This window comes from Ursus arctos, unplaced genomic scaffold (assembly GCF_023065955.2).
Source record: "Ursus arctos isolate Adak ecotype North America unplaced genomic scaffold, UrsArc2.0 scaffold_22, whole genome shotgun sequence".
NCBI lineage: Eukaryota > Metazoa > Chordata > Mammalia > Carnivora > Ursidae > Ursus > Ursus arctos.
The window spans coordinates 27,749,657-27,764,337 of NW_026622897.1; the positions used below are offsets into that span (position 1 = coordinate 27,749,657).

A 14,681-nucleotide genomic window follows, 5' to 3' on the forward strand; every position below is an offset into this window, starting at 1 on the left:
GAAAGGATCAGAGCCCAGGCCCCCACCTACCACCCCTTCTACCTTCACCCTTCCCCCCCGCCTCAGCCAGTTCCACATAAATAAAACTGAGGGGAGAGAGGATCCAGAGTGCCCCCAGAACCTGGAAACCTGAGGCACCCTGGCTTCATCTGATCCCATCCTGTTGGAGCTTGGGTCCACAGGATGGAGGAGGGCCCAGGGCAAAGAGGATTCTGCAGGCAGCACGTGGAGAGATGGAAAGGAGCCGCAGGCAGGCTCCCCACAAGTGGCAATTAATCAATCTGGGGAATTAGCTCCCACAAAAGGAAAGGAGGAATCCAATCAGTGCCTTTGGAACAGTACTCCAGAGGGTGCCGAGCCAGAGGCAGGATATAAATAGAGCCGCGGCAGCCTGGTGCGCAGCACAGATGGCTCCAGAGCAGGAGGCCCTTTGGCCACAGGGCTCCCGGCCCCGGCTGGACCAAGAGGGACTGATGGACGAGCTCAAGTTTGTGCATCAGGACCTGGCTCTTGGCCCCACTGCTAAGCAGCTTCCACTTCCGTAGCACGAGCCAGACCGTGGAAGAAAGACACCAGTCTGGCCCTTTGCTGGCCACCCTCTCTTCACCCAGGAACCAAGAAATAAGGGCTTGTGTTTAGTTCTGTGGTAACTCATTACTGAACCCCTAAAGCAGGCCGCTGGCAATCATGGCAAGCCCCATTTCTGCTCTGGACAGGAAAGGGTAGAGAAACGAACGGTGAGTTCAGCTAAGAAGTCATGAATCCTGTTTCAGGAGGACTAACACCCAGGACAGACATCAGGACGCCCAGCCGGCTCTCTGCCGGTCCTCCTTACAAACTCCACAAGTCTGCTGCCCTCTTCCTCCTTCCTTCACTGACCACAGAAATAAACAGCACTTTGCTTCAATGTACATATATATACATAGAGAAACCCACAAACTACATACATATGCATTTGTATCTATATCTATATATATGTAGATTTGGAAGATGGGTTGGGCAGTCCAGCCCTCTTCCAGGACTTGAAAAACTGAAACAGAAGCAGAGAGCAGTAAAAGCCATTGCTTTCCCCTTCTTCACTTCCAAAGGTATTTGAAGAGGTGAGAAAAATCAAGCCAGTGAAGAGGGGAGAGGTGGGAAGGAGGCAGATCTCTCCTTGTCCCCAGTTCACTTCCTGATCTCTACCTACAGGTCTGCCCCTGGCCCGCTGTCCCCAAAGCGAGACCCACTGGCCAGGCTTCGGAGGAGGCTACACTCTCACCGGAGAGAGAATGAGCAGAACAAAGGTCGGAGCAGCCCCCGAAACTGCCCCTCTGCTGGCACCCTCATCCTCCCTCCCCTGCCCCTCAGCCCAGCGCTGCCGCACTGGGACCACTTAGAGTTGCGTCGTTTCACAGCAAGGTGGCGTGGCCGGGGTCGTCGTGATCCACGCTGTTGAGAATCGCTGTCTGATCTTCCGGAAGCTGGCGGTGGCACAGGTCTGAGAGGCGGGCAAAGGGGTCAGGCCGAGAATGTCTTTTCTTCTTTCGGAGGCAGACGGCTTCTTCGGGCCACAGAACCTGGGAGTCTGGAGGCTGCTGAGCCTGGGAGGCAGAACCGTCTAGGGAGAAGGGAACAGGCGCACCAAACAAATGGGAAGAAAATAAAGTGCGTGAAAAGGAAAATGGTAACCTCGCATGCTCACCTTTGTCATCTGCCAAGACACATAGCCTGGCTTTCTAGTATGAAAATGAGAGTCACCGAGCACAGCAGGGCCTGGAGGCAACTGCAGCAGAGAACCCCCGTCTGCACCACACCAGTGACCCATCAGGCCCTCTTGGTCCAGCCAGGATCCTGTGGCCAAAGGGCCTCCCGTTCTGGAGCCATCTGTGCTGAGAACCAGTGATCCGCGTCTGCTCCCCTGGGCATACGGAGAGCCGAGAAAGCAGGATGGGTCTAGTCCATCGGCATTTCTTTTTTTATCTTTTATTTAATATTAAGTATTTTTATTTAAATCTGTTACCTAGTATTTCTAGTATTTTAATTTGTATTAGAGTAATAACAGTATTTCTTTTTTAGTGCCTTCTGGGTACCAAGCATCATTCTAGGTGTTGGGGATCAGGGCTTCTAAGAGTGGGTTGGAACTCAATACATTTTTTTTCACCCCCGTGCCCCCCAGCAGTGACGGACTTAACCGAAGATTGCAATCCTTGCAATAGAGCCAGGCGTGGCCCTTCGTAGACTGCCAGGCTCATGCCTCTGCCTCATGGCCCTTCTGCAGATACGGCAGTAAAGTACTGGGTTTCTAGAAAACTATATTTCAGTGTGGGGTGAGGAGGAAGAGACAAACATTAAGGGCTTAAAAAATACAGAAATGAGGGGCGCCTGGGTGGCTCAGTCATTAAGCGTCTGCCTTCGGCTCAGGGTGTGATCCTGGAGTTCTGGGATCGAGCCCCACATCAGGCTCCTCCGCTGGGAGCCTGCTTCTTCCTCTCCCACTCCCCCTGCCTGTGTTCCCTCTCTTGCTGGCTGTCTCTCTCTCTCTCTGTCAAATAAATAAATAAAATCTTTTAAAAAAAATACAGAAATGAAATTTCCAGGTACTGAAAGTCCTACAGAGAAAGATGAAAACAGGGCCACGCGAGAGCAAAGGACTAAAGCACGGTTCTACTCCTGGACAGGGTCACACATGAGTCTTGAATGATGAGCTTTCTGAAGCTCTAAAAGAGAAGTGTTCCTAACAGAAGGAGGGGCAAAAGTGAAACCCATGGCTTAAGAGCTCACGTGCCATGTTTCAGAGACAGAAGGAAGGCTGTCGTAGCTGAAGGAGAGTGAGCAGAGGACAGCGAGGCAGGAAAGACGGAGAAGGGTATCATAAGCAGTTTGAAATCTGCTCTGGTTGCTGTGGGAAACCTCTGGAAGGTTCTCCTCAGACGTGTGCATGTGCGTGCGTTCACATGTGTGCGTGTGCACTGCCACAACTGACAGAGGATGCGGTTTCATTTCATAAAGATCACTCCGGGTGCTGAGTGTAGAATATAGTGAGAAGGACCAAGGACAGAGCAGGACAAACGGCTAGGAGGCCGCTGCAATAATCAGGGTGTGAATGTCAGTAACTCAGAATTTAGTTTTAGCAATTGAGGTGGAAAAGAGTCGTCCTATTTAAGATCTGCTGTAAAAGTGGGGCCCCCAGACCTTACCGAATGGATTGGACGGGACATGTGAGAGCAAGAGAAGAAGCAAGGCTGAAGCAGCCCGAGCCACGAGGAAGGCAGCTACTGAAGAAGCTGGGGAGGAAGTGAGGAGACGCAGATTTGGAGAGGATAATCAATAACTCTATTGTGGACATTTCAAAGGCTTATAAAACATCTAAGTGCGTGTTCGGCAGGCAACTGGAAATATGAGACTCGAGCTCATGGAAGAGACCGGGGCTAAAAACAGACATTTGAGAGCCATCAACATATTACAGGGAACAGGATGGCATGACAGAACAAAAGGGATCCGAGGTGGCTCTTTTTGTTAAAACAAAACAAAACATACATATGGAGGTAGGTAGGTACATGGCGTTTCAACGGCAATGGGCTTAAGAAGGTTGAACATTCAGCTTTGGGCTCCAATGTCTCACCCAAACTTTAAAAAAATCGTTTTCCTCTTTTCTGCCTCAGTACTCCCATCTATAAATGAACAGGATAATAGCACCACCCAAAGGCTAAGTGAGAAACGAGTGCTCACTGTCCTCCGAAGATTCCAGGGACCTCTGTAGAACACTTTCCCATAACCCAGTCTCTAAAGAAAGTTACTCTCCAGTGGTTATTAAAGATCTGCAAGGAAACTGTTCAGCTGTCTTTTTTTTGACAGCCTGTGACAGGATTCCTAAAACCATTGATTAAAAAAAAAAAACAGGGGCGCCTGGATGGCACAGCGGTTAAGCGCCTGCCTTCGGCTCAGGGCGTGATCCCAGCGTTATGGGATCGAGCCCCACATCAGGCTCTTCTGCTATGAGCCTGCTTCTTCCTCTCCCTCTCCCCCTGCTTGTGTTCCCTCTCTCGCTGGCTGTCTCTATCTCTGTCAAATAAATAAATAAAATCTTTAAAAAAAAAAAAAACAATAGAGTACATGATAAATACTAAAGAATTTTCTAGGTGTAAAAAAGGGCTGAATCATTTTTCCATTATCTTAGCAGCTACCGATCACTGCTGAATATAAACATCAGATATATTTCAATAGAAATGTCCTTCCTATGATAAGGAGATTTCATTCTATCTCACTGAGAAAAGTTTGGTCATCCCGCAGCGGCGGGGTCCATGCCATGATGTCCCCTAAGCACTGAATAGTTCCCACGTCCAACTAGAAGGTCTGAAATAATAGAGAAGAAATATATAAGGAAATAGGGATACTTCCAAAAGGCGTAGGGCAGAATGGAAAAAATTAAGATATTACTTATGTTGTTTAAAAATGCATTAAAACAATACAAGGTGTTTTCTAGAGGCATATGCACAGAAAGGCTCTGAAAGTGTGCATACTACCAAGAGGGATGGTTCCCAGGAGGGAGGAAACAATGGCGAGGACAATCAGAGACTTTATCTTTCTAATTTTTACATGAAAATTATATTTATGTATTACACGGTAATCGATGTTAAAAAGAGACAATAACATAAGCCGGTGGATTTAATTCTAAAGAAAACCCAAGGATGGGATCCTGAGCCAAACAATCCCATAACAGCGGCAGAGAGAGGGGGCAAGAGAGGATCCGCCATTTACCGGATCGTTTCTTTGACTTCGAAGAGCCCTTGGATGACTTTTTGGGCTTCTTTATCCGTTGGTATTTCAGAGCCTCCAGCCTCTCAGGTGCAGCAGCATTCCCGGGTGCAGGTGGATGTGTTCTGGAAGGGACAATTAGAGAGGCACAGGTCAGCTCCCAGAAGAGGGAGCTTCTGAAGAGGGGCTGGAAGAAAACCATACAGCCGACCCACAGGAGGACAAAGTCCCAGGTGTCCGCAGTGGTTCCTTGACACCTGCCTCTTGATTGCTCCTGGAAGGGAGAAAGGCCGGTAGAAAGCTCCAGCAGTGGGAGGCCTGCCGCAGATGGAAACCACTCTATAGAGCAACCAGAAGACCTAAGAAAGGGAGAGAGAGACTTTAATAGTGAGCCTCATCACATTTCACTCAAACCAGGAGGAGGTAGGTCAGAGAAGAAAGCAGCTTCAATGCCCAAAGTTGTTAGCAATCATCACGACCAAGACCTTTAACTGAAAAGTAAGAGGGCAGGTTAAAGCAGGAGGTGAGGAACCCCATCCCAATGTACTGTCCTCCTCCAGAAAAGAGAAGGCCAGGACCAAATGAGAAACCCAATATCCAGTGAGAGGGAGGGTACATAAATCCCAGCCTCACTGGGCTTCTTCCCCTCCGTCCACCAGAGTCAGGCAGCACCCCAGCAGCTAACAGCAAAAAATACTTGTCATCTACCCACGTTTCAGCAGGGGGGTCTCCCTGACCCACTGTAGACCAGGCTCAGATGTCATCAGTCACGCACGAGAATAAAAGAAGGTGGAAGTAGATTATGACGGTTAGTGTCCCAATCTGGCAGCCTTGCAAAGCCCTTGCCTTCGGTAGCAACTGTCCAGCGAATCTCTCCATTTTAAGATTCAGTAGAGAACTGGGGTTGGGAGAGACACCATGTACGTCGGTCTCTCCTTCCCCAGCCGCAGGGCGGATGCTGTCATGTGGATCGACCATGAGGTTAGACCAGAGCCCACAGTTCTGCTGGAGCCCATGCAGCCCCTGTGACAAAGTGGACCAAAGGGAGCTGACAGGAGGGACTGTCTGTGACAACCAGTTCATACTGGAGAGAATTTTTCAAGAGTCATAAAAGGAAATCTAGAAGACATGTTATCAATGTCATTTCTTCGCAAGGTAAGCCGAACTTGGAGCCCAAGGAATAAAGGCAGAGAAAGAGGAGCTGCTCTTTCTTTCCCGCCAGTGCTGGCATTAGCATGTTTCCCTCTCTTGCTGGCTGTCTCTATCTCTGGGAGTAGGACATCGTAGGGCCACAGTGCACTGAGGTGAATCGCACTCTTCCTCAGTCCCCATATCTACCTCTTCCAACTCCATCACTTTGGTTTTGGGTAAATCCTGATTAAAAGGAGGACAGCCAACCCTGCGAGGGGAAAAGAAGTGCCCCATGGTGAGCAGGCAATCCAAAGCAGAACAACAAATGACAGAGGGATGGGAGGTCTGCAGCCCCATCTCCCCAGTACTGGCCATACTTGTGGGGATGAAGGAAGAAAAGCCTTACAGACTCATTGTGGATAAGCCTCTGGTCTCTGGGGTTTCCTGCATTAACTGGCAATGAAGCAAGCTCCATCTTCTTTGGTGGATGTCATCATTTCATAGCTTTTTCGTAAATAAAGTATCAAGAAGCTTCCCCAAAGTTCAGGTCAGGGACAGCTTCTAGATTTTCCATATCCCCCTGACAGCACGGAACCCAGGGGCCCCACCTACACACACACACACAGGCCACACACGGGTCTTGGAGAGAAGTCCAACTCCCCATGAGAAGTCAGGTCTTCCACCCCCAAAGACCCAACCTGCAAATTCCCCATCCCCTCCTCCTTTAGACTCTACCCACAGAAATCCTACACAGCAGCAGGGGCGGCCGCAAGGGAATCTGGAAGGCGGGCAAAGGGTGGAGATGGCTAGGGTATGAGGGAGTATGACTCTGCAATGCTGGCGAGATGTCCTCACCCCCTTCTCATCCTTGACTAGGGCTTCTTCAGCTACCTAAAAGGAAAATCAAAGGTATGAATCAGCCGTTCCATTTACCTGTCTCCTGGTCCTGGCCAGCCTATTCAAAAAGACCACACAAAGTGAGCGATATGTGGTCCGAGGAGGCTTATGACAAGCAAGTGCCCCCAGGGAGCAGTGTTGAAACCACATAACCCAGGGTGACCCACGAGGGCACGACAGAAACTGGTTCAGGGCGCTCCAGAACATTCCTAGGGTTTCTCCAAGCCAGGTGAAACTTCCAAGGATAGTATTACTAAAATTAACACATCATTACCTTTACCATTTCTATCACATAGCATTTATTTACCACTTACCATGCCAAGCACTGGTCTACGTTCTCTATAATAGTTTGCACTCATCCTTACCCTAAGAGGCAAATACTACACTGATCCTGTTTCTCAGAGGGAGAAACTGAATGCGGAAGGTTAAGCAGCTTGTCTACTAATCCAGTTACTCTGTGATAGAGCCAAGACTCTCAACATTAGGCTAAACTGCTCTTCCAACTTCCTCCTAAAGGAAACAGGTCCAGAAGCTATCTAGAAGGAAGCAGCACTCCCACACTTCACCGGAGCAGTAGTCACCTCGCCATGCTGCAGTAGTCCCTGACATTCTCTGCTTCAGTGGCACGGCCAGGGTAAGACATACCAGGGATGGGGAAAAGCTGGCTGAAGTTATATCTTCAGGCAAAAAGTCCCAAACAGTAATGATCCATGGAGGAGGATAAGCCAATTTTCCCTTGTGAAACAGCCAAGCTCCAGCCCTTCCAGGACACCTGCTGTCCACCTGTTTTTGCTTTGGGCTCAGTGCTCAAACACAGAAACATGACAGAAGGTTCCTGGAGGCACCAAGACACTCTACTGATGCAGGAGGGAAAAATAAAAGCAAGTGTCTGGAAGGATGGGGCGGGGGGGGCGGGGGGCAAAAATGGATCTTTATTTTCAGCAAATTATACAGAAAAGACATGTGAAATGTGGCCCAACTGACTTTACCTGCTGCATGTAAAAAGCCCTTTGGAGTCAAATTGCCTCTCTTTTCTAGAAGGGTGACCACGTCCCCAGTCAATATCCAGCCCACAGGGGACCCATCAGACAACGAAGCTTTTGGTGCTGCTGTCTGTCAAACAGAGGAAGGCCTGGGTTAAGCAACTTCATCCTATCCCTGGAATCAAGTTGGTAAGTGAATCTGAGCTTGACCATTAGGCTACCCTGTTAGGACAGCATCCAACCCTGGGCTCTCTAAGAAATGGAGGTCACCGCTCTCTTCCCAATCCAATTCAATTCTCCTAAAACATACAGGAATCCAGCAAACTCTGGGGCTCTTCTCCTCACAGGAAGTAAGAGTACGAGGCCTAAAAGCTGAGAGGTTTTTCTGGATCTTCCATGTCATATGGAGTTCCCCCTAAACCCCAGTTCTCTGTCCCCATGATGTTTCTCTGCGGTTCAGAACTACCAAAAACTGCCTGGAATTTACTCTCTCTCTCTCTCTCTCTGTTTTCATAAAATCCATACGAAACCCAAATCACAACCATTTAGCCCGGGACCTTGGGTGCTTAGCTCTGTGCTTACCCAGAGTAGTGGAGAAAAAGACAAAAAGTTCAAAAAGTAGGCAAACTACAGGTCAGAAAAGTTCGACTCCCCTGGACAGTTTCTGCCCTTACTGCCCTAAGGGCTGACCTCTCCAACAGTTGGTGGCTGTCCCCAGTCAGCAGGCAGGGGAAGTGATTTAAGGAGTGTTTTCCTCCCCTTCATAACTGCCTGACATCAGGCTCTGCTCGTCCGACCTTAGGCCGTGGAGGGGGGGATGAGGAAATCCACTTGTATACGAGGCATGGCTGGGAAAAAGGTCCCCCCGCATTCTGCACTTACAAAATGGAAAGCCAGGATTGCAGAGGTCAGCTCCCACCCAGCTGTAATGACGGATGACAACTTCTCCACTGGGGTCAGGGGACAAACCCAGTGTTTGGCCTCAGGGCTCGGGAGAGACTTGTCTTCAAACAGGAGCTCCTTCCTACAGTCCTCCCAGTAAAAGGGGGGCCCCATCCACCCTCCCAGACCCACCTGATCAGACAGGCCAAAGTCGGCACTAACAGGAGAGGGGGCTCGAGGGGGAAGTGAGAAGAGGGCTGCTACTGGTATGAGACAGGAAGCCGAGAAAACCGCCGGCCTCCCAGCCGGCCCCAGAAAGGGCAGGTGCAGCAATACAACTCCCCGCTCCAAGATGGGAGTTGGGAAGAGGAGAAAAAGGGGAGAGAGAAAGGAGGAGGAGAGGTGGGAAAACCACTGCAGGTACGGGGGAGAAGGAACAGGAGAGAGACTGAAGGAAACAGGAACAGAGCAAGAACGAACGTAGACAAGACGTGTCACATCTTCTCCAAGCAAGACCGAGTGGAGACACATGCAAAGGCGCGGCATGAAGACAGCGTCTGAAGAGGAGCCTGACGCCTCCCAATGGCCCCAGCAGCTCCCGCACCCGGGGGAGGCTCTCAGCAAGCAGGAGTGAGCGGTGGCTCTGGCTGCCAGCACCATCAAGGTCTAACTCCGAGGCTGCGGGGAGCACTTTATTCTCCTAGGCTGGGGATGCTGACAGGCCCCCAAGGAACCAATTCGCCCTCATCGCTGCCCTTGGTTTCTGGGTTTGCCACAGCAGGGAGAGTGTGGTAGCTCAGCTCTCGGGTCTGGCGCAGTGGGGACATTGTGCAGAGAGGGGTCAACAACTGGGTGAGGGGAGTGGCGGTAACAACGGGGAACGGGGTCCAGGCACTTTCCAGGAGTGGAGTGACAGCTGGTCCTGCAGCTATCACCTCTCCAGGGGTGACAGAGGGGTCCTAACTCGGGTTCAGGGGGGGAGAGCAGGGAAGGTGGAGGATGGTCCGGTCATTCTCACTCTGGAGCACCCACCCAGTACGCCACAGGAGGCCCCTCATGATAGCCCATAACTCCTTCCTGACACCCTCCCTGCTCTCTCCAGTGCTAATGGCTGCAGTGTGGTCCCAACCAGCCTCAGACACAATCCCAGGGCCTCTTGGCTGTTAACAAGTTCGTAGCTGCAGGTCGTAAAGCGATGGCAAAGCAGTCCAGTCCTCCTTATGGGAGGCCACTCTTCTGACTGGAGGCTTAGAGTCCTGAGTTAGGATAATCAGCCTCCCTTGACATTTCTAGGTGGGCAAGGGATGCAGATGCTTCTCACCAGAGAAACCAGCAAGCTCTCCTGCTCCCACACTGCTTGTTCCCAGAGGCACAGGCAATGGCATCCATGGCAAAAAGAAGCATCTTAGTCACCATGGAAGACCGTGAGTCTCGGGTGACCTAAGCCTCTGTAAGAGACTTGACAACCCTCTAAAATGCCCACGTTCCTGAGACCTCCACCTGGAAGAACGCCAGAAGAGGACCAACCTCGGTGGAGAGCAGAGGAAGGAGCACAGTGCTTCGCTGCTCGAGTTCCTCCTACCCGGGAGAAGCCTGTCCTCTATCCCTGGGGACCTCCTCCCAACACCCTAGAGCTATGACCCAAGGAGATCAGGAGTGGCTACTATTGGGATCTTGAAAGCAATTTGGGCCTGAGGGCGAGGTCCACATCTCAGTCCTGTAACAACCAAGAATGGGCTACCGAAGGCAAGGGACATGGGAAGTGGTGACCTTCCCCTGCCCTTGCCCTCACAGGACTACAGGCGACCTGGTCCTGAGGATGACCCAGCTATTGAGGGAAGGAGCTGGGCCACATCCCAACCCTGGGCTCCTTGAGAATATTAGAAAGATCCCAAGAAGACTGTGAGGGACCAGCAACCCCAGAGGAAGATCTGAATCTCTGGGGGGCTAGGATGGAAGGGGGGGCACTATGCCTGAGGCTGCTGGGAAAACAGGGCAAAAGGGGGGGAGGTTCTGGATCTGAGTGTGGCCCTGATGTTTCCCAAAGTGCAAAGATGCAAAGCGGATTGTAGGCATTCTAGGCCCCGTGGGATGCATGCAGGGTCCCAGGGGGCTTCTGTGGGAGGCCCTGGGTGTGTTGGCAGCAGGGGTCTGAGTGAGGAAAACTGCAGGGAGGCTCTGGGAGAGGCTCGGCATGTGGGGTGGGAGTCGGAAGCTGCAGCTAGGCGGTGCCCGAGCGCGGCCTGGTGAGGCTGTTGGAGCAGCATGATGTGGGGAACCCAGAAGCTGTGGGGTACAGGGCAGCGGAGGCTGCCGCCCACAGAGGGGGTGAGGGGACATGGTTTGGATTCCCCTGTAAAGGAAGCGATGGCCCTGCCAAAGCCCCGTCCGCCTGTCCACCCCCCGCCCCGCCCCAGCCGCGGAGCTCCCTTACCTATTGAGCTGAGGAGAGGCTTGTCTCGACAACACTGCCCAGATAGCTGAGATCAATCAGAAACAAAGCAGTTATCAACACGGGCCGTGGGGGAACCACCCACGCACACCCAGAGGGGAGGAGGGGAGGAGCACAGGGGCCAGAGAACCACAAGCGAGGCCAGAGAATGGGGTGAGGGGAAGGAGAGGAGAGAGACAGAGAACCAGACGGCACGATGGACGAGGCAGATGAGAGCTGCACGAAGCACAGACGACAGGGCTCGGCGCACGGCATCGCCTGCACAGACAGAGGCCGGGCCCGTGGGCGTGCCATGCCAGGCGTCCTAGCTGGAGCTCTCCTCCACCTTCTCCACCTGCCAGGAGCAGGGGGCAGTGGGAGGAGAGGCTGTGCTTCCAGGTACCAGAGAGGGTGGGAGTGCATGGGGCAGGGGAAGGGCGCTGGGCTCCCTCCTCTCCAACCGCCTCCCATCCTGCCTACCACCAGGCCAGCCTCTTCTGGAACACTCTGCTCCCCCTGCACAGGCGGCCACATCAAGAAGAGAGACCAAAGGACGGAACCAGAGAGAAAGAGAGAGAGGGAGGGAGGGCAGGAGGGACCGGGGAGGCACTACGGAGACGTGGCAAGCCCGTCGGAGCAAGTCGGGCCAACCCAAAGAAGATGGAGGAGGAAGAAAGACAGACAGAAAGAAAGCCAGACTTGAGGAGGAAGGAAGGGAGAGGGGGAGGAGGAGGGAAGAGGGGGCAGGGGAAGAAAGACGAGAGAAAGAGAGGCACAGACGGGCGTCCAGGCCGACTCTGGTACCTGGAATACCAGCGGCTACAGTTTAGAGTGTGCTCTCTCGGGCAGGCTGATCGCAGGAGCTTGTCTGTCTGTCTGTCTGTCTGTCTGCAGCTTCCTGCGAGGCACACAGGTTGGGGTAGGGTATATGGCTCCGGGCACATAGTTCACAGGCCTGAGATTTTGCTCCCAGCCTCCAGGCTGTGCCCCCTGGAGCGTCTGTGGGAGGGGGTCCCACTCACTAGGCTGCTACGGGCAGGAGATTGGGAAGAGGAGCCCCAGGCCTGGCGGTCCAGGGAAATCAGGCTTCCGGGTCCTGCTTAGCAGGGAGGATGGGCTGGGGAAGGAAAGGAGGCTGGATACGAGGTCTCTGGGTAAACCCTGGAACCACCCCCAAAGCCAGGATCACGGGGATGTGGAGAGCTCTCCACTCTAAAAGTAACTGAGGTGACCACTCACTTGGAAACACCACACCCGCCCTCCCCCGCCGGCGTGTGTCCACTCCCCAACACCCTGGGGGCCTCCTGAGAGCTCCGGGCTGGGTGGAGAGGCTCCCTCGTGCTCCTGGCAGGGTACCTGGGCAGGTAAGCCCCACCCTCACCCCCAGGACCACACCCTGCTGATGCCAAGACCAGAACTCTCCCGAAGGAATGCTGCAGCATGTCCAGACAAGCCCTGTCACTGGGTTGACGGAAGGGGCGGAGGGCGGGTAAGGAATGGGGGGTGGCAGATGACCAGATGGAGGGGGGCAGGAGAAACACTCACCCTGAAGTAGATAATGGCGGTGGGGGGGGCTCTGGTCTGAGCAGTTCCTCCCCCATCCTTCGAGGGGAAGGCGTCTGTCCAAACACATCCAGGTTGTCCGCAGGCCCTGCAGGGCCCGGCGGAGGGGAAGGGTAGCCTGTGGCCAGCGTGGTGAAGCCCATGGTGGGCCGGTAGCTGGGGCTCCCGCTGCGGCTGCTCTGGGAAGGCGAGCCCGTGGACGGCGTGGACTTTCGAGAGAAGCTGACAGCGGCCGGCGGCTGCAGGGCGATCTCCGACATCTCTGCCTGCTGCAGGAGGCCCGGGCGGGGCCGGGCCCGGGCGGCAAGCTCGGGGGAGCCGGTGCGGGAGCTGAGGGGGCTTTGGGTCAGAGGCGAGAGCCGGGAGGGCTGTAGCACCACTTGATGTAAACTGGGCTCGGCGCGCCTGGCCTGCCGGGGGCTGGGCCGGGGCCGGGGCTGGGGCTCGTACCACCGGGTGTCCAGGCCAAATGTGCTGGGGCCGCTGTGCCCCCCGGGCTCGGCCGGCTCGGGGTAAGGCAACACGGGTATGCCCATACCTTGGCTGGTATGTCTTAGCTGCCCTTGGCTCACCAGAGGTTGCATAGGTCTGTCCTGCCACTTAGCAGAGGTGGGCACTGGGGCGGGGCCTCTGCCCGGCGACTTGCCCGCCCAACCCTTTGGCGCCTCCAGAGACAGGATGCCCGGGTAGGCCGCGGGCACCTGCAGGGAGGTGGGGGGCAGTCCTCGGGGGAGGCAGGCCTTGGGCTGCAGACTCTCGGCTACATCACAGGGGTGCAGCTGGTGGGGAAACATCATGGCTGGGGTTTCCAGTCCCCCAAAGGGGAATTCTGGCCGGCCCCAGGGCTCAGGGGAGCGCCCTCCTGTGGGTGTCTGAGTCAAGGGCAGCGTGCTGTTGGAAGCGTTCTCTCCGTTCTCCTCAGGAATGGTGGGGTGGCCGAAAGGCCCCTCAGTGTGCAGGGGTGGGGAGGACATGACCGAGCTCAAGGGGCTGCCCACTTCCGGCATGTAGAAGGGTGGCGGTTCCACCTCCCCAGGGCTGCTGCTGCTGAGGTACCCATAATACTGGCCATGGTGGAAGGGCCGGGGGGCGGGAGGTCTGGCCTGGCCTGTGGCCTGGAGCCGACCTTCCAGGCCGCTGGGGCCCTCCAGCCCACGGGGCTGGAACCGAGGGCTGTATGCTGGTGGTGGCAGGTAGGACTCCTGGCTGGATGACAGAGGGGTCAGCTGGGACTTCAGGGCAGCCACCGATGTGGGCACCAGCGGGTCCTCGTTCTCCTCGTCTGACTGGCGGAACTCAGGGTACATGTCCGTCTCCTCGGCAAAGGGAAAGCCTTCGATGCGTCTGCTCTTCATCGAGGGCTCCATCTCAGAGGGGTCCATCACAAAGCGGCCGTCAGGGCCTCTGCTGATGAGCTCAATGGGCGTCGTGGCCTCGGCCTCGGCCTCAGCCTTGGCCACGCTGTACTTCTTGCTGCTGATGGCCCTCTTGGTCTTCTTGTACAACGACAGCTCCTTCTCCCGGGTGGGACTCAGCATCCTCTTGGCTGCTGGCTGGCCTTGGTCGTCAGAGGACTCCGACGGGGCCCGTAGCGTGCGGATGCTCTCGGGGCTCACCTTGCCAGATGACAAGCTGTGTGGGGGGGGGTGAGTGAGGGAGCAGGAGCGTGAGGCAGGGGACGCCTGCTCTTCCACTTCTTTTTCTCCTCTTAACGAACAACCACAAACACCTAAGATAATACTCAAAAAAAGGGGTGCAGATGGGCTACATATTTGCACGTAAAATACTCTGACCAACGCTTCACTGTCCAAGTGTACGCCGGCCATTTTTTGAATGAATAACCACATTTCTACTTTCATTCCGCCCTGTCCCTCCCGTCTGCCCCACTCGGTCTCGTGGCACCTCTAACTTCATTCCCAGGTGCTCAAGAAATGCAACCCCATCTTCATACCAACTGAAGCGAAAAACACTAAAAAGGCACATCTACTAGGAGGAAAAAAAAATCACAGAAACACATTCCAAAGCTAAAGAGAAATGGATTATCCACTAATTTGGAC

General features: G+C 54.0%; 1 protein-coding gene across 1 annotated transcript in view; it reads right to left on the reverse strand.

Moving 5' to 3' along the window:
• Window positions 1-1,386: 1,386 nt before the first annotated feature.
• IGSF9B (immunoglobulin superfamily member 9B) overlaps window positions 1,387-14,681 on the reverse strand; it is a 47,277-nt gene continuing 33,982 nt past the window's right edge. Inside the window, exons 18-20 of the mRNA XM_026505919.4 lie at window positions 12,607-14,256; window positions 4,741-4,862; window positions 1,387-1,600 (exon numbers count right to left, since the gene is read on the reverse strand). Of these exons, the coding sequence (XP_026361704.4) occupies window positions 1,392-1,600; window positions 4,741-4,862; window positions 12,607-14,256 (1,981 nt within the window). The 3' untranslated portion in view covers window positions 1,387-1,391. The remainder of the gene's footprint in view (window positions 1,601-4,740; window positions 4,863-12,606; window positions 14,257-14,681) is intronic.